This window comes from Lampetra fluviatilis, chromosome 48 (assembly GCF_964198595.1).
Source record: "Lampetra fluviatilis chromosome 48, kcLamFluv1.1, whole genome shotgun sequence".
NCBI lineage: Eukaryota > Metazoa > Chordata > Hyperoartia > Petromyzontiformes > Petromyzontidae > Lampetra > Lampetra fluviatilis.
This window is the reverse complement of record NC_136322.1, coordinates 3,234,394-3,253,546: the sequence shown is the minus strand read 5'-3', so window position 1 is coordinate 3,253,546 and position 19,153 is coordinate 3,234,394. Positions and strand designations below refer to the sequence as shown.

Below are 19,153 nucleotides of genomic sequence, written 5' to 3'. Positions count from 1 at the left end.
ACCTAATCGGACGATACGAAGGGAGAGATTGAGGCCTAGTTCTAGGCTTTAGGCCTAGCTGTATGCTTTAGGGCGCTGTGAGTTAATTTTTAATTTAAATGATTTAATGATTCATGTAAAAGCTTTAAATTTAAATGTTTCTATTTAAAAACATGAGGGAATGTAACATTGTTAAACATAACTCCCTTTCACACACGCGGGGGTACGACACGAATGGAGAGTTTCAGGCCTAGTTCTAGGCTTTAGGCCTAGCTGTAGGCTTTAGGGCGCTGTGAGTTTTTTTTAATTTCAAAGTTTTAATTAAAAGCTATCTCAGGGAATTATTAGGGCGCTGTTAGTTGTTTTATTTAATTTCAAAGTTTTAATTAAAAGCTATCTCAGGGAATTATTAGGGAATGTTACACGTGTTTAGCCAGGAAAGCCTCATTAATTTAAATGTTTTAATTAAAAGCTGAGGGAATTATAAGGGAATGTTACACTTGTTTAGCCAGGATAGCGTCAGAGTCAAGGTTTTCGTAGGGTCATGCCAAATGTTTGCAGTAGGGGGCGATGTTGACGGACGGACACATTAATCTATTGGTGGTCTGGTCCACTTCGTTCCTACCAGTATAACAAAACTCCTGTGTACGACTGTCCGAGCTCTTTGCAAGTAAGTGGGTGGCTCTGAAAAGAGCCGTTGTTGTGGTGGTAGAGGCGGCGGCGCGTTCACTTCTTTGCCTGAGAGGTCTTCTTGGGCAGCAGCACGGCCTGGATGTTGGGCAGCACACCGCCCTGGGCGATAGTCACGCCGCCCATGAGCTTGTTGAGCTCCTCGTCGTTTCGCACGGCGAGCTGCAGGTGTCGGGGGATGATCCTCGTCTTCTTGTTGTCGCGGGCGGCATTGCCAGCCAGCTCGAGGATCTCGGCAGAAAGGTACTCGAGCACGGCGGCCAGGTAGACGGGTGCTCCAGCGCCGACCCGCTGGGCGTAATTGCCCTTGCGGAGCAGCCTGTGAACGCGACCCACGGGGAACTGCAGGCCGGCGCGGGAAGAGCGGGACTTTGCCTTGGCGCGAGACTTGCCACCGGTCTTGCCGCGTCCAGACATTGTTAAGCGACCTAGGATGCAAAAAGCACTGGAGACAAAGTACGAACGATTTGTGACGTTAACACGCACCACCGGAGCGGCTTTTATAGCGGAGACGAGGATCGTAGAGCGCGCCGCTGCTGATTGGCTCCTCTCGGTCGAGTCCCGCCCTCTCCTTGAGCCACCAATGAAAAGCCGGGACGCGAGGATTCGATGTTGACTTTAATTATTTGTATCCATATATATTTTAATGCGGGCACGCATCTTATGAATGAAACAATGCGATACACGTACTTAATAGGTTCAAGTTTTAAGCATGATAGAGTTAATTAATGGGCACGTGCTGGCAAGTCAAACTTATAAGCGGATTCCGCAAATATCAATGTATTATTGATTATAATAATCATTTTGAGGGACCGCATTGGTTATAAGAAATCATTGTGATAGCCTTGAGCTCGTGATTGATCGCCCACGTGCCTATACGGTGTATATATATTTTCCTTTAACCGCCTGTTCGGGCAATGCCTAAAAATATATGTGCGTGAATAATTCAGTCTCTTAGTTTGCAAAATGTGAACTTCTTATCAGCTCGGGCTTGAAACAACATAAACCAATATCTTTGGGTTTAATAGTTAATATATTTCACCAAAATAACCCTTTTGTTGAACATTATGTAAGCATGGTTTCACAACGCTTATATACGACACCAACGTGTGATGTTGAAAAATATGAGCGGCGGGGTATAGAAAATGAACTTCATTGTCGCTTACGCCTGACGACTCGTGAGAGCAGTGACCAGCAAACGAAGGTTTCCGGCACCCGAACTTTGAAGAACACACATGGAAGCGTTTTCATGAGTAAGTGGTGGCTCTGAAAAGAGCCTTTGTGTTGTGCTTTGAGGGCCGAGCTGGGCGTTCAAGCGCGCTCGCCACGAATGCGGCGGGCGAGCTGAATGTCCTTGGGCATGATGGTGACGCGCTTGGCGTGGATGGCGCACAGGTTGGTGTCCTCGAAGAGCGCGACAAGGTACGCTTCGCTGGCCTCCTGCAGAGCCATGACAGCGGAGCTCTGGAAGCGCAGGTCGGTCTTGAAGTCCTGCGCGATCTCCCTGACGAGGCGCTGGAAGGGCAGTTTGCGGATGAGCAGCTCGGTGGACTTCTGGTAGCGGCGGATCTCGCGCAGAGCGACGGTGCCGGGCCTGTAGCGGTGAGGCTTCTTGACGCCGCCCGTGGCCGGAGCGCTCTTTCGGGCCGCCTTGGTGGCGAGTTGCTTGCGGGGGGCCTTGCCGCCCGTGGACTTGCGAGCCGTCTGCTTGGTGCGAGCCATGGCTTGGTGAGGGCAAAGATTCTCACAGGCGGGGAGAAGGCGGCTTATGTAGCCCAGAGCGCGCGCTCACTGGTCAGCGGAGTCGTGACGTGCGAAGAAGGGGAGCGTGCTGATTGGTTGGCAGCGTGCAATGATCTCGAGTCGTCAACTCTTCTTAATCAACAAAATGTTCACAGTTTGGATCATTTCAGAATGCCGCATCACGATGCAGTAGTACCGTTTGAGCGCCGTCGATGTCTTTAACGGATGTTCTTTTCTCAAGCAAACACCTTTCCGAAAACAACTTTACAGTGCTCTGCATGATCTAAATAAAGTGTGAAGAAACTGCACTTCATTGGAAACAGTAATACGTAAAAATGTCGGAAAGAGGTGATCTGTGGTGCCACAGCGACGGGGCCGCTCGGCCGAGCCAGGGAGCCGCCCGGCTTCCACCGCCGCACTGCCCCCCATCACCCCCCCCACATAAACACGCACCCGCACCCACGTAGGGCCTCGTGGTCGGGTCACCTACCCTGAGTTTTCACCCGAGGGCCCCCTAGGGGGGTTACCCCACGGTTTCTCAGGGCCAGGGAATTGGACAGGACCCTTCCCAGGCCAAGTAACACTGCGGCGCCGTGGGCGGATTTGAGATCGCACGACCACGGCGAGCTCAGAGAGCCCCGCAGTTAGAAACGCATACAAACACAAACACGGGTCAGCAAGGCAGATAGCTGGGATCAGGAACCGGGACGACTGATTGGTCGAAAGTTCAAAGGCCGGCGGGATCGCAAAAGAGCGGGAAATCCTAGGCTCAGGATTGGTCGAGAGACCAAGGCGGTCGGGACGGGGGCGCCTAGCCTTTGATGTGAATAGTTTAAAAGAAAACGCAGGGGCAGTAGGGAACTCTCTTCTTCTGGAGTTTGGACACGGGGTCAGCGACGAAGGAGTCATCGGGCGAGCCGCTAGATTGTCTGCAGGACGATCTGAGCGCCGCAAGGTCACCAAGGACTACAGACGGTATCGTGTTGCGCGCCTTACAACACCTCAGAGCGGAGAGTAGGGTCCGTAGGAGAGGGTTAGTTCGGGGTAAGGACGAGTGGGAAAGCGGTTTAGCAGAGAGCTCAGCATAGAAGAGGGCTACACGGCACCAGAGTGTGGGTTAGAAGCGCCTTGCTGTCCCGCACACACACACGGGTGGCTCGGTTGGTTAGCAAGGGCTAATAAAATCTCGAGCGTAGTAACAAAACCGTGTTGTTGGGTGTTTTTGGAACGTGGTATTAGCGTGCACTGCATTCGCGAGTGTGTGGTCGTTGTACGCATAAAGGCCGGGGTCTCTGTACGATTGTGCGGGTACGGAGGTGTGTGCGTTAACGCCCGGGGAGAGCACTTTTGGTGTGTTGGCGTGACTACGCAGCCGTGTGAGAGGAGAATCGTCCTTGTACGATATTTGTGTTGACGTGCACGCGCGAGTGGGGGAGGGGACGAGTCGTCGTGTCGGCGTGTGCCCCGCTTGCGTGCGCTCGTTACTTGCGTAAGCTCTCGGCGTGCGTAATCGGCGTGCCCAAGGTGCGCGATCGTAACGTGGGCGGCCAGCGCGGCGCAGAGCGGCGCAGGAGTGGGTATCGCGTGTGGAGCTGTATGCGTGTGTGCGCGCACGTTCACGACGTGTGTAACACAGGTGCGCGATCCTAACGTGAGTGGTCAGGGTTGGGTGAGTGCCGTGCAGAGCTGTGTGTGGGTGTGCGCGTGCGTGGTTATCCATGCCTGCTACGCGGACCCGCGGTGGAGGGGAACCCTCGGGTGACGGCTCCCACACCCTGGGTGAGGAGCCTAGCGGCGGTTCGCTTAGCAGCGGGGGGGCGATTGATGATGTTAGTCCGGCCGTTAGTATTATCGAGGGAGGGATCTCGGGGGCTAGCGACCCCCACAAATTGTTGTCGGAAGCGGTACGGACCCCCGCGTTACCTCACGCTAAAATAAGACTGATATTTACCGGCCGGGGGGCCCCTTCGTGGAAGGCATTCGCCCGCAATCTCTTAGGGGCCAAGGAAATTAATGGATGGACGGACGCGCAGGCAGTACGTCAACTTAATATGAATCTTGATGGGCGGGCAGCCGATTTTGTAGAAGCGTTACCCGCGAGCGCACAGACACAGCTAGAGGAGCTGATGCGCCGACTCGATCAGCGTTTTGGCACGCGTGACGAGGAGGAAGCGAAATCGGCCTTAGAGGCGCGCCGTCGCCAACCTGGCGAAGATCTCCGTGATTACGCCGAGGATGTGCGCGAGTTAACAAAGATCGCACGCCCGGGGTACGCAACTAATGTTATTGAGGAACTGGCCGCCGAGAAAATCCAGCGGTACCTGTCTCGCACGGCGTGGTGGCAGCCAGACATGAGCTGCCCACGTCTTCCCTTTAACGCCCTTGTCGAGCGCGCACGTAAGTGTGAAAGAATTCACAGCGAACGCGCGCAGCTCCGGGGGCTGGGACGAGAGCGCGCCATTGCGAGCCTGCTCTCGGAAGACGAGGAGGAGGAACAGGAGCTCGCGAGAACGGTAAGGGGCCGGGAAAGAGAGCCTCCAGTGTCCCGCGAGACAACCCCGGGATGGGTTGCCGGTATACAAACGGGTATAAAGGATGTCTCCGGCCAGGTAACCCAGGTAGGTGACAGGGTAACCCAAGTAGACAACAAGGTAACCCAAGTACGGGCACACATGACTGCGCTGGAGACAATGGTAGAGACGGTCCAGGCCGAGGTAGGAGGATTAACTGGGAGGATAGCCCGACTAGAAGCAGAGTATGAGCAACAGCGCACGGGGGGAGGAGGGAGTGGGCAGAAAGTTCGCCACAGAGCCGCCACTCCTCCCAGGACGTGTTATGTGTGCGACCGTCGAGGGCATCTCATGAGGGACTGCCCTCAGCGCGCCCGTGCGAGGCCGATGCATAGGTCAAACACTAAGCCCCCCCTAGAGAGGGGACCACCAGGGGATGAAATCGACGTAGACCCGACCCAAACCAGCTGTAATAATAATGGCGAGCGAGTGATCCATAAACAGGTTACAACGACAACACCCAAGGGCGCATGGACCTCGGGCGATTGGCTGCGGGAGCTGGTGGCAGGGATAACGGGAGCCACGTCGCTGGTGGAAGGCCAGGTGAACGGGCAGCGCACCCGGATCCTGTTGGACACGGGCGCCGTGGCCTCTCTCATGAGCGCCGCGCACTGCAGCATGCTCGGGGTGGACGTGGGCTGCCTGCAGGCCCCGGATCGCGCGCTGCACACGGCAAGCGGAGCCGGGATGGGGTTGCTGGGGAAGGTCTCCCTCGAGGTCCGTCTAGGAAACCAGGTGTGCACACAGGAATTCTACGTTTCGAGTGTGTTGTGCCACGAGTGCATTGCAGGAACGGACCTCCTGGAAAAGTTGGGACTTAACGTACAGCCCCGGCAACGATGCGCTACGGTGGAGGGCAGCGGGGAGCGGATTCCGTTCCTAGGACAGGAGCCGAATCGCCCACGCTTCACACCCGTGGCCGCTACGCTGGTGTCGGCCGTCACCATCGGGCCTCTCGCCGAGATGCTGGTGCCAGTGGCAACCCTCTCCACCGACCCAACCCACCGACCATCGGGCGAGGTAATGCTGACTCCTCACCCGGAGTTGGCATCGCGATACGGGGTGGTAGGGTCAGCCACACTGGTAAACGCAGATGGGGGCCGGCTGTTTATACGTGTGTTTAACCCACACAGTACCCCGGCAATGATACGACGACGCACCCCGGTAGCCACCGTACACCCCCTGCACGCTCGCCACTCGAACGACTCGGTGTTCGCACTCTGGGCGGAGGACCCTGGCCGCCCCGAGGACAGCCAGGATCTGGCCTGGCGAGTCGGCCCGACCCCCCGAGCCGAGATTGTTCCCCTGCAGGATGCGCTACATGTGCCTTGGGCAGCCTTACCTAAGGGGGAGGCCGATCAGCTGCGCGGGTTATTGCGGGAGTACGCCGACGTGTTCAGTGAGCACGATTCGGACGTGGGCCGGACCGACCTGGTCAAGCACCAAATTGACACAGGTGCAGCCCGACCCATCAAACTCCCCGCATACCGAGTGGGCGCGCCTGAACGGACCCAGATCAAAGAGGCAGTCACGGATATGCTACGCGATAACATAATCCAGCCCTCCGCGAGCCCTTGGTCTGCCCCGGTGGTACTGGTAACGAAAAAGGACGGATCGACTCGGTTCTGCGTTGATTACCGAAAATTGAACGCAGTCACCCTCGGCGACGCTTTTCCCATCCCACGCATCGACGACACCTTCGACAGTCTCGCAGGAGCGCGGTATTTTTCCACCCTCGATCTGGCGTCCGGTTACTGGCAGGTGGAGATGACAGAGGAGGATCGGCCAAAAACAGCATTCACCACCCCGATGGGCCTGTTTGAGTTTCGAGTGTTGCCGTTCGGACTCACTAACGCGCCCGCGACGTTCCAGCGGTTGATGGAGTTGGTGATGCGGGGCTTGCAGTGGGAACAGTGCCTGATTTACCTGGACGACGTAATAGTGTTCAGTAGGTCGCTGTCCGAACACTGGTCCAGGCTGCGGGAAGTATTCCAGCGACTGCGAGCAGCCCATCTCAAGCTCAAGCCACGTAAGTGTTACATTGCGCAACGCGAGGTGGGGTACCTCGGACACCGAGTCAGCGAGGCAGGGGTGAGCACCGATCCCGAGAAGGTGCGTGCCGTAGTGGATTGGCCGCGGCCGAGGAACCTGACGGAGATCAGGTCATTCTTGGGACTCGCCACTTATTACCGTCGATTTGTAAAGGGATTCAGTGAGATTGCACGCCCCCTCACCCAACTCACCTCCCCTAAGAACCCCTATCAGTGGTCGGAGGCCTGCCAGACGGCTTTCACCACACTCAAAGACCACCTCACCCACACCCCCACCTTGGCTTTCCCAGATTTCACCACCGATTTTATTTTGGACACTGACGCCTGCAGCAGTGGGCTGGGCGCGGTGCTGTCGCAAGTGCAGGGTGGGACGGAGCGGGTCATCGCGTACGCCAGTCGGACCCTGAGCGGGGCCGAACTGAACTATTGTGTAACCCGTCAGGAACTGTATGCTGTAATTTTCGCGTGTAAACAGTTCCGACCGTACTTGTACGGCAGGAAATGTCGTGTGCGCACCGATCATTATGCACTGCAGTTCCTCCTTACATTCAAGGAACCGCGGGGGCAGATGGCTCGATGGCTGGCGCAGCTGCAGGAGTACAACCTGCAGATCGAGTACCGAGTGGGGCGGACACACGCGAACGCGGACGCCTTGTCAAGACGGCCCGCGGTGCGCGCTGAGACGAGGGAGGGAGACGCCTGCCCGTGCTTCACGGGGGGACGCTGCCGCCAGGCAGCAGAACCCAAGGAGCGCGCGGGAACTAAACTCCCCCCCCCGAGAGAGAGTGCAGTGTGCGCCACAGAGACCCTCGCAGGTGGCACTGAGGATCCCGTCGACCGCCCGGCAAGCGCGGGACCCGCGGCTCGGGACCCGATCGGACGGATCCAGGAGGACGTCGGCTGTGCCTTCCCGGGCCTAAACGACGAGCAGCTGAGACAGACCCAGCAGCGAGATCCGGATCTGGCGGCAGTGGAGGCGGCACTGCGGGAGGAAAAGAGCGCCCTACCAGGACCCTGGAGCGGTTTGTATGCCCGGTTGTGTGTACAGAACGGAGTGGTACGGGAGTTAACCGAGGCCGGCCAGCCGGGGTGTATCTGTGTTCCTGCCCAGGTGCGACCCCAGCTGCTACGACTGGTACACGACCATCCGCTCGGGGGCCATGATGGGGAACGGCGCACCCGGAAGACTCTGCGTCGCCAGTATCTCTGGCCTAAATTGGCGCAAGATGTGGCCGCCTGGGTGCAGGGCTGCCGGGCCTGTCAGCAGTGTGGGCAAAAGCCGGCGAGGTACCAGGTACCCCTGAGGCCGTTCCGAGTCAGTCGGACGAATCAGTTGGTCGGAATCGACCTGCAAGGGCCCTTTCCACGATCCCACCGGGGCAACCGATATATTCTTGTAGCGGTGGAGTACTTCACCCGCTACCCCGTGGCGGTGGCTATCCCGGATAAAACAGCCCTCGTAGTGGCCCGGGCCTTCGTGGAAAACTACGTACTTAAGTGCGGGATCCCCGAACGAGTCATTACCGACCAGGGTAGTGAATTCGAGGCCGAACTATTCCAGGCACTGTGCCGAGAGTTCGGGATCCAGAAGGACCGAACCACGGCATATCACCCCCAGGCGAACGGGATGGTAGAGAGGATGAACCAGACTCTGGCCGGGAAGCTTAAACGCATGGCGGCCGCGAATCAACAGGACTGGGACGAACACCTCCCCTATGCCCTGTTCGCCTACACCACCGCCGTTCACACATCTACAGGACAGACCCCGTTCCTAATGATGTTTGGTCGCGAGTCTCGCCTGCCCGCAGATCTGCTGTTCGGTGTCCCTCCGCCGCAACGGGAGGAAGGGAGCCACCCCGTGGAGCACTTGCTGGAGACCCTGCGAGGGGCCAGGGGCCGAGCCTACCCGCACGGAGAGGCCGCGCACCAGCGGCAAGAGCAGGGCGCCCGACCCCGTATGGAGCCCCCCTTCTACACTGCGGGCTCCGAGGTGTGGCTGTACACTCCCCGCGTCGGTGCCGGACAGGTGGGGAAGCTGACCACCTACTGGCGAGGACCCTGGATTGTGAGACGGCAGATCTCACCATGGACGGTGCTGATTCAGGGAGGAGAGAGGGGCCGGGAGATGGTGGTCAACATCCGCCGACTGAAGCCGTGGCGAGCAGCCCCCGAGGGGGGGAGCCCCGCCGTCCAAGTACCCCGAAACCCCGGGGTCCCCCTACCCCCCGTGCCCGGGGGCCTCGCGCAGTATATGGGCCCCACGGAGCCCCGGGCTCCGAGGGGCCCCGGGCGGGGCCGGGGGCGACGAGGACGGCGACCCTTAAACCCCACCGCCTCTGAGTTTGTTCCCCAGCCCGCAGGTGCCAGAGACCGAGGGGAGCCGTTGGAATGGAGGAGGAGACCACCGCCGGAGCCCCAGGAGACGGAGCCGCCACCCCCGAGGCCAGCCACAAGGGCCGGGCGAATCCCGCGGACCCCGCGGCGATACCTCGTGGGGGCAACCCAGGCGAGGTGCTCCAGTCAACCCGGGACGGGGACTGGCACCCCGGGGGGCTATGTGGTGCCACAGCGACGGGGCCGCTCGGCCGAGCCAGGGAGCCGCCCGGCTTCCACCGCCGCACTGCCCCCCATCACCCCCCCCACATAAACACGCACCCGCACCCACGTAGGGCCTCGTGGTCGGGTCACCTACCCTGAGTTTTCACCCGAGGGCCCCCTAGGGGGGTTACCCCACGGTTTCTCAGGGCCAGGGAATTGGACAGGACCCTTCCCAGGCCAAGTAACACTGCGGCGCCGTGGGCGGATTTGAGATCGCACGACCACGGCGAGCTCAGAGAGCCCCGCAGTTAGAAACGCATACAAACACAAACACGGGTCAGCAAGGCAGATAGCTGGGATCAGGAACCGGGACGACTGATTGGTCGAAAGTTCAAAGGCCGGCGGGATCGCAAAAGAGCGGGAAATCCTAGGCTCAGGATTGGTCGAGAGACCAAGGCGGTCGGGACGGGGGCGCCTAGCCTTTGATGTGAATAGTTTAAAAGAAAACGCAGGGGCAGTAGGGAACTCTCTTCTTCTGGAGTTTGGACACGGGGTCAGCGACGAAGGAGTCATCGGGCGAGCCGCTAGATTGTCTGCAGGACGATCTGAGCGCCGCAAGGTCACCAAGGACTACAGACGGTATCGTGTTGCGCGCCTTACAACACCTCAGAGCGGAGAGTAGGGTCCGTAGGAGAGGGTTAGTTCGGGGTAAGGACGAGTGGGAAAGCGGTTTAGCAGAGAGCTCAGCATAGAAGAGGGCTACACGGCACCAGAGTGTGGGTTAGAAGCGCCTTGCTGTCCCGCACACACACACGGGTGGCTCGGTTGGTTAGCAAGGGCTAATAAAATCTCGAGCGTAGTAACAAAACCGTGTTGTTGGGTGTTTTTGGAACGTGGTATTAGCGTGCACTGCATTCGCGAGTGTGTGGTCGTTGTACGCATAAAGGCCGGGGTCTCTGTACGATTGTGCGGGTACGGAGGTGTGTGCGTTAACGCCCGGGGAGAGCACTTTTGGTGTGTTGGCGTGACTACGCAGCCGTGTGAGAGGAGAATCGTCCTTGTACGATATTTGTGTTGACGTGCACGCGCGAGTGGGGGAGGGGACGAGTCGTCGTGTCGGCGTGTGCCCCGCTTGCGTGCGCTCGTTACTTGCGTAAGCTCTCGGCGTGCGTAATCGGCGTGCCCAAGGTGCGCGATCGTAACGTGGGCGGCCAGCGCGGCGCAGAGCGGCGCAGGAGTGGGTATCGCGTGTGGAGCTGTATGCGTGTGTGCGCGCACGTTCACGACGTGTGTAACACAGGTGCGCGATCCTAACGTGAGTGGTCAGGGTTGGGTGAGTGCCGTGCAGAGCTGTGTGTGGGTGTGCGCGTGCGTGGTTATCCATGCCTGCTACGCGGACCCGCGGTGGAGGGGAACCCTCGGGTGACGGCTCCCACACCCTGGGTGAGGAGCCTAGCGGCGGTTCGCTTAGCAGCGGGGGGGCGATTGATGATGTTAGTCCGGCCGTTAGTATTATCGAGGGAGGGATCTCGGGGGCTAGCGACCCCCACAGATCACAGGAATAGATATATATTCTCTTGGCATTGAGATGATGATCAATTATACTGCACGAGTCATCCATGCTAGGCGCTTACTTTTACATATATGTACACGTGCAAAATGTTAGTTCCTGCCCGAAAATACAACCACGAATTAAATATATTGCATTGCAAGGTTTTGGCGCCAAATATCCAATGTAATATCTGAATGGGCTGCAGATGAAATCAATGGACAATCAAGTCCAAGAAATGCCTGCTGGTGAATATGATGTGCCATGAATATTGTTATCGCTTTTATTCACGTGGAAACATGTTAAAATGCGTTCGATCTCTCCACTTCACTCAATGAGCGAACAATGTCCCCGCGTGAACCGGGACTTTGTTGGAAGTTTCGTTTTGTACTCCTGCTAGGACTGGTACAAGCAGGTTCGGAGAGGTGGGTGGCTCTGAAAAGAGCCTTTGTAATTAATGGGAGTCGAGGCTTCACTTGGAGCTTGTGTACTTGGTGACGGCCTTGGTGCCCTCCGACACGGCGTGCTTGGCCAGCTCGCCGGGGAGCAGCAGTCGCACTGCGGTCTGGATCTCCCGAGAAGTGATGGTGGAGCGCTTGTTGTAGTGCGCCAGGCGGGACGCCTCGGAAGCGATGCGCTCGAAGATGTCGTTGACGAACGAGTTCATGATGCTCATTGCCTTGGACGAGATGCCGGTATCGGGGTGCACCTGCTTCATCACCTTGTAGATGTAAATGGCGTAGCTCTCCTTCCTGCGGTGGCGTCGCTTCTTGCCATCCTTGCGCGTAGCCTTGGTCACAGCCTTCTTGGAGCCCTTCTTGGGAGCAGGAACCTTGGCCGGCCCAGCGCTCTTTGATGCGGGAGGATCGGGCATGTCGACGCGTTGTAGGCAGCTTCAGGTCAGAACAGACGGGAAGCGAATGTGGATGTCGGTCGGGCGATGAGCTCCTTTTATAGGAGGCGAGATGCAAATCAGAGGATCGTAGTGCGCGGCGCTGCTGAGTGGCTCTTTTAGTACCATCCCTCTCCATCAGCCTCCAATGAGAAACGCGGACGCGATGCTCACTTTAATATCGTTTTTACTGCAAAAAGGACTTGTGAATATAACACAATGTAATGTCCAAACATGTATATTAGTGAATTGCAGCCATGGCCATTGCCTTTGTTTTAATAAGGATGACTGGAAAACCCAATACAGTATATTGTGTTTTGAGCGTGGGTTTTTTTGTTTCTTACGAGGGATTGTTTCACCACTCGTCTAATACGGCGCACGGGCGTTTTAAGAACGCAATTTGGAAAAATACAAGCGCTCGGTGGAGAAAAATAACTTCGCTGTTGTGCTGTACAGGTGGAGATTAGCATTCCGGCACGCTACGTCAATTAGGACGAGTGTGCTGTAAGATTGTGGCGCCAAATGCTCCACGTAATATCGGAATCGGCTGCAGCTGGAAATAATTAACGCAAAAATACCAGAAATGGGTACTGTATTAACGCGTTCAAGAATTACGCCTTGTTAAATGTGACGTGTCGTGAATATCATGATTTCTTTCATTCATGTGGAAGCAGATGAAGATTCGCCAACTCAACAAGCAAACGTCCACCACGCTCACGAGGAATTGGCGCGCAACAACCCAGGACATGTGCTCCATTTAGAAAGTGTTTGGCAACACTGGCGCAAGCAGTTTCGAAGAGGTGGGTGGCTCTGAAAAGAGCCTTTGGGTTGGCTTAGTGTGCGAGAGATGGGCGCTCAGCCTCCGAAGCCGTAGAGAGTGCGGCCCTGGCGCTTGAGGGCGTAGACCACGTCCATGGCAGTGACGGTCTTGCGCTTGGCGTGCTCCGTGTAGGTGACGGCGTCGCGGATGACGTTCTCAAGGAAGACCTTCAGGACGCCGCGGGTCTCCTCGTAGATGAGGCCCGAGATGCGCTTCACACCGCCGCGGCGAGCGAGGCGGCGGATGGCGGGCTTGGTGATGCCCTGGATGTTGTCGCGCAGCACCTTGCGATGGCGTTTTGCGCCTCCCTTGCCGAGCCCCTTACCGCCTTTACCGCGTCCAGACATTCCGACTACTTCTGACAAAGCTCGCGAGAGACTGCGCGCTCAGCTTGCAGCAGCAGCCGCCTTTATACCCGAAGCGTGGTGACGTCACCGACCACCCCTGCCCTCCGCGATGGCTCCGCCTTAAACCTTAGACCTTTAACCTCTGTGACGAAGAAAACCCTCCACTGTCGTCAATAACACTTCCTTGACATGTATAATATGCGACGTTTTGGGCAATGACCCTTCTTCGAAGCACTCTGTAATGATATTGGCACACCCGCAGCGAACGCGAGAGGAACGCGATCTGTTGCAAGATTGCACGTGGAGTGAATAATCGGTGTAAGGTCTTGTTTTCAAGTGAACAAGATGAACTAACTTTATAATCGTGTGAAGCTAAACGGCTTCCAACACAATAGTTGAGTGAACGTCACCAACTAGTTCTCCCAAAGTAAGAAAGACATTGCAAACAATGCGATATTTACGTATAGAAATTAATTTTAATAGAGAAGTTTAGATGGTGCACCGCAATGTTTACAAAACAAAGTGAAAAGGCGAGAACGAGCGAATGAAGGCAAATTGAGTAAAGCTGTCTGGAATCAATACCTTTTTAGACTAAATTCCATATTTGGCACCAGTAACATGATGACGGAATGAAGAGGTGCAACACATAATTCGGACGTCGCTGAGATTACTCTGCACTCCGTTCGAGTGAGGGAGCTGCCACCCGCCTCGCCTGTGTTTGTGATCCCTGCTTTCGGGCTCGATTACTCCCATCACATCAATGCTTAAAACACATCGAGTGGGTAAAATGTTATAGTTAATTTGGCGAATGTACGTAACTTATCCAATCTACACAAATCCTCACGATTGAACTGCACCAAGCGTCGAGCTCCTTGATCAGGGCCGAGGCAAGGCGAGCAACCATCGCCACGCCGTAAATGGGTTTGACTTACAGAATATGGCACGCATTCAACAGCAACGTAATACACTGTCATGTGTTACCGATGAACTAATGGAAGCGCAGCAGCATCTGGTTCACTTTTTTAACTAAGTGGGTGGCTCTGAAAAGAGCCGTTGAGGTGGAGTGAATCGAGCGTCGTCCGATCGGATTCACTTCTTTGGCGCAGTCTTCTTGGGCTTGGCCGCGGCCTTCTTGGGCTTGGCCACCTTGGGTTTGGCGGCCTTGGCCTTGACGGTCTTGGGCTTAGCGACCTTGGGCTTCGCAGCCTTGGGCTTGGCTGGGCTCTTCGCCGCCTTCTTGGGCTTAACAGCCAACTTCACCTTTTTGGGGCTCTTGGCCGCCTTGGCAGCCGCGGGCTTCTTTGCTTTCTTGGGAGACTTCTTGGGCGCGGTCTTCTTGGCTGCCGCGGGCTTCTTCACCTTCTTGGCTGCCGCGGGCTTTTTAGCTGCGGGCTTTGCCGTTGACGACTTGGGCTTCGCCTTTGCGGCAGCCTTTTCCTTGTTGAGTTTGAAAGAGCCAGACGCGCCGCTGCCCTTCACTTGCGCCACGGCGTCTTTGGCCACGAGCTTCTTGATGGCCAACTTCACGCGGGCATTGTTCTTCTCCACGTCGTATCCTCCGGCAGCAAGCGACTTTTTGAGCGCAGGAAGAGACACGCCGTTCCTCTCCTTGCTGCTGGCCAGAGCCTTGAGGATGAGCTCGGACACGCTGGGGCCGACCTTCTTGGCCTTTGGAGCGGCGCGCTTCTTCTTGGGGCTTTTAGGCGCTGAAGTAGCCGCAGCTGGTGGTTGAGCAGGAGCAGTTTCCGCCATCTCAAGACGTCGCTTTTATCGCCTCGCCTCTTTGAAATCGAAATCAGCGCTCTCACGAATTCGAAACGAGTGTTCTCCAGGCCCGAGGTTATTATAGAAGCGGCGTACTGAATGCGGACGTCGCTGAGATCATCCAGAACTCAGCTCTGGTGAGGGAGTTGCCACCATACTCACTGTGTTTATCACGCCTGCCTTTGGGCTCGATTACTCCCGTAACGTTCATACTTACATGCATCTAGTTGATACATTATCACGAAGATCACTTCTTTAATGTACGTTACTTATGCAATATACGACAATGCTCACGATATAAATTATAATTCAAAACAAGTGAACAACCAACATTTGGGAGACTGTGGGGGTCGCTAGCCCCCGAGATCCCTCCCTCGATAATACTAACGGCCGGACTAACATCATCAATCGCCCCCCCGCTGCTAAGCGAACCGCCGCTAGGCTCCTCACCCAGGGTGTGGGAGCCGTCACCCGAGGATTCCCCTCCACCGCGGGTCCGCGTAGCAGGCATGGATAACCACGCACGCGCACACCCACACACAGCTCTGCACGGCACTCACCCAACCCTGACCACTCACGTTAGGATCGCGCACCTGTGTTACACACGTCGTGAACGTGCGCGCACACACGCGTACAGCTCCACACGCGATACCCACTCCTGCGCCGCTCTGCGCTGCGCTGGCCGCCCACGTTACGATCGCGCACCTTGGGCACGCCGATTACGCACGCCGAGAGCTTACGCAAGTAACGAGCGCACGCAAGCGGGGCACACGCCGACACGACGACTCGTCCCCTCCCCCACTCGCGCGTGCACGTCAATACAAATATTGTACAAGGACGATTCTCCTCTCACACGGCTGCGTAGTCACGCCAACACACCAAAAGTGCTCTCCCCGGGCGTTAACGCACACACCTCCGTACCCGCACAATCGTACAGAGACCACGGCCTTTATGCGTACAACGACCACACACTCGCGAATGCAATGCACGCTAATACCACGTTCCAAAAACACCCAACAACACGGTTTTGTTACTACGCTCGAGATTTTATTAGCCCTTGCTAACCAACCGAGCCACCCGTGTGTGTGTGCGGGACAGCAAGGCGCTTCTAACCCACACTCTGGTGCCGTGTAGCCCTACTCTATGCTGCGCTCTCTGCTAAACCGCTTTCCTACTCGTCCTTACCCCGAACTAACCCTCTCCTACGGATCCTACCCTCCGCTCTGAGGTGTTGTAAGGCGCGCAACACGATACCGTCTGTAGTCCTTGGTGACCTTGCGGCGCTCAGATCGTCCTGCAGACAATCTAGCGGCTCGCCCGATGACTCCTTCGTCGCTGACCCCGTGTCCAAACTCCAGAAGAAGAGAGTTCCCTACTGCCCCTGCGTTTTCTTTTAAACTATTCACATCAAAGGCTAGGCGCCCCCGTCCCGACCGCCTTGGTCTCTCGACCAATCCTGAGCCTAGGATTTCCCGCTCTTTTGCGATCCCGCCGGCCTTTGAACTTTCGACCAATCAGTCGTCCCGGGTCCTGATCCCAGCTATCTGCCTTGCTGACCCGTGTTTGTGTTTGTATGCGTTTCTAACTGCGGGGCTCTCTGAGCTCGCCGTGGTCGTGCGATCTCAAATCCGCCCACGGCGCCGCAGTGTTACTTGGCCTGGGAAGGGTCCTGTCCAATTCCCTGGCCCTGAGAAACCGTGGGGTAACCCCCCTAGGGGGCCCTCGGGTGAAAACTCAGGGTAGGTGACCCGACCACGAGGCCCTACGTGGGTGCGGGTGCGTGTTTATGTGGGGGGGGTGATGGGGGGCAGTGCGGCGGTGGAAGCCGGGCGGCTCCCTGGCTCGGCCGAGCGGCCCCGTCGCTGTGGCACCACATAGCCCCCCGGGGTGCCAGTCCCCGTCCCGGGTTGACTGGAGCACCTCGCCTGGGTTGCCCCCACGAGGTATCGCCGCGGGGTCCGCGGGATTCGCCCGGCCCTTGTGGCTGGCCTCGGGGGTGGCGGCTCTGTCTCCTGGGGCTCCGGCGGTGGTCTCCTCCTCCATTCCAACGGCTCCCCTCGGTCTCCGGCACCTGCGGGCTGGGGGACAAACTCAGAGGCGGTGGGGTTTAAGGGTCGCCGTCCTCGTCGCCCCCGGCCCCGCCCGGGGCCCCTCGGAGCCCGGGGCTCCGTGGGGCCCATATACTGCGCGAGGCCCCCGGGCACGGGGGGTGGGGGGACCCCGGGGTTTCGGGGTACTTGGACGGCGGGGCTCCCCCCCTCGGGGGCTGCTCGCCACGGCTTCAGTCGGCGGATGTTGACCACCATCTCCCGGCCCCTCTCTCCTCCCTGAATCAGCACCGTCCATGGTGAGATCTGCCGTCTCACAATCCAGGGTCCTCGCCAGTAGGTGGTCAGCTTCCCCACCTGTCCGGCACCGACGCGGGGAGTGTACAGCCACACCTCGGAGCCCGCAGTGTAGAAGGGGGGCTCCATACGGGGTCGGGCGCCCTGCTCTTGCCGCTGGTGCGCGGCCTCTCCGTGCGGGTAGGCTCGGCCCCTGGCCTCTCGCAGGGTCTCCAGCAAGTGCTCCATGGGGTGGCTCCCTTCCTCCCGTTGCGGCGGAGGGACACCGAACAGCAGATCTGCGGGCAGGCGAGACTCGCGACCAAACATCATTAGGAACGGGGTCTGTCCTGTAGATGTGTGAACGGCGGTGGTGTAGGCGAACAGGGCATAAGGGAGGTGTTCGTCCCAGTCCTGTTGATTCGCGGCCGCCATGCGTTTAAGCTTCCCGGCCAGAGTCTGGTTCATCCTCTCTACCATCCCGTTCGCCTGGGGGTGATATGCCGTGGTTCGGTCCTTCTGGATCCCGAACTCTCGGCACAGCGCCTGGAATAGTTCGGCCTCGAATTCACTACCCTGGTCGGTAATGACTCGTTCGGGGATCCCGCACTTAAGTACGTAGTTTTCCACGAAGGCCCGGGCCACTACGAGGGCTGTTTTATCCGGGATAGCCACCGCCACGGGGTAGCGGGTGAAGTACTCCACCGCTACAAGAATATATCGGTTGCCCCGGTGGGATCGTGGAAAGGGCCCCTGCAGGTCGATTCCGACCAACTGATTCGTCCGACTGACTCGGAACGGCCTCAGGGGTACCTGGTACCTCGCCGGCTTTTGCCCACACTGCTGACAGGCCCGGCAGCCCTGCACCCAGGCGGCCACATCTTGCGCTAATTTAGGCCAGAGATACTGGCGACGCAGAGTCTCCCGGGTGCGCCGTTCCCCATCATGGCCCCCGAGCGGGTGGTCGTGTACCAGTCGTAGTAGTTGGGGCCGCACATGGGCGGGAACGCAGATGCACCCCGGCTGCCCAGCGTCGGCCAGTTCCCTCACCACCCCGTTTTCTACACACAACCGGGCATACAAACCGCTCCAGGGCCCTGGTAGTGCATCCTTCCTCTCTCGCAGTGCCGCCTCCACCGCCGCCAGATCCGGATCCCGCTGCTGGGTTTGTCGCAGCTGCTCGTCGTCCAAGCCCGGGAAGGCGCAGCCGACATCCTCTTGGATCCGCCCGGTTGGGGTGGGATGATCCGTCTGTCCCCGGGCTCCTTCTGCAGGGGTTCCTGCGGCGCACACTGCACTCTCTCTCGGGGGGGGGAGTTTAGTTTCCGCGCGCTCCTTGGGTTCTGCTGCCTGGCGGCAGCGTCCCCCCGTGAAGCACGGGCAGGCGTCTCCCTCCCTCGTCTCAGCGCGCACCGCGGGCCGTCTTGACAAGGCGTCCGCGTTCGCGTGTGTTCGCCCCGCTCGGTACTCGATCTGCAGGTTGTACTCCTGCAGCTGCGCCAGCCATCGAGCCATCTGCCCCCGCGGTTCCTTGAATGTAAGGAGGAACTGCAGTGCATAATGATCGGTGCGCACACGACATTTCCTGCCGTACAAGTACGGTCGGAACTGTTTACACGCGAAAATTACAGCATACAGTTCCTGACGGGTTACACAATAGTTCAGTTCGGCCCCGCTCAGGGTCCGACTGGCGTATGCGATGACCCGCTCCGTCCCACCCTGCACTTGCGACAGCACCGCGCCCAGCCCACTGCTGCAGGCGTCAGTGTCCAAAATAAAATCGGTGGTGAAATCTGGGAAAGCCAAGGTGGGGGTGTGGGTGAGGTGGTCTTTGAGTGTGGTGAAAGCCGTCTGGCAGGCCTCCGACCACTGATAGGGGTTCTTAG

The 19,153-nt window shown here is 57.9% G+C and overlaps 4 protein-coding genes across 4 annotated transcripts; all 4 read right to left on the bottom strand.

Moving 5' to 3' along the window:
* Positions 1-698: 698 nt before the first annotated feature.
* On the bottom strand, positions 699-1,101 carry LOC144948155 (histone H2A). Its single transcript, XM_078877584.1, has one exon. It carries the CDS (start codon positions 1,084-1,086, stop codon positions 706-708), a length of 381 nt encoding a protein of 126 aa, XP_078733710.1. The 5' UTR covers positions 1,087-1,101; the 3' UTR covers positions 699-705.
* A 10,486-nt stretch (positions 1,102-11,587) lies between these two features.
* LOC144948010 (histone H2B type 3-B-like) lies at positions 11,588-12,769 on the bottom strand. The gene is made up of 2 exons (XM_078877438.1): positions 12,759-12,769; positions 11,588-12,013 (listed from the first exon to the last, which is right to left on the bottom strand). Exons 1-2 carry the CDS (start codon positions 12,767-12,769, stop codon positions 11,593-11,595), a joined length of 432 nt encoding a protein of 143 aa, XP_078733564.1. The 3' UTR covers positions 11,588-11,592.
* A 98-nt stretch (positions 12,770-12,867) lies between these two features.
* On the bottom strand, positions 12,868-13,179 carry LOC144948009 (histone H4). The gene has a single exon (XM_078877437.1). It carries the CDS (start codon positions 13,177-13,179, stop codon positions 12,868-12,870), a length of 312 nt encoding a protein of 103 aa, XP_078733563.1.
* A 989-nt stretch (positions 13,180-14,168) lies between these two features.
* LOC144948154 (histone H1.2-like) lies at positions 14,169-14,972 on the bottom strand. Its single transcript, XM_078877582.1, has one exon. It carries the CDS (start codon positions 14,929-14,931, stop codon positions 14,269-14,271), a length of 663 nt encoding a protein of 220 aa, XP_078733708.1. The 5' UTR covers positions 14,932-14,972; the 3' UTR covers positions 14,169-14,268.
* Between the last annotated feature and the right edge of the window lie 4,181 nt (positions 14,973-19,153).

Coding starts and splice junctions, on each gene's coding strand:
- LOC144948155 (XM_078877584.1), bottom strand. CDS start 1,086: ATGTCTGGACGCGGCAAGACCGGTGGCAAGTCTCGCGCCAAGGCAAAG.
- LOC144948009 (XM_078877437.1), bottom strand. CDS start 13,179: ATGTCTGGACGCGGTAAAGGCGGTAAGGGGCTCGGCAAGGGAGGCGCA.
- LOC144948154 (XM_078877582.1), bottom strand. CDS start 14,931: ATGGCGGAAACTGCTCCTGCTCAACCACCAGCTGCGGCTACTTCAGCG.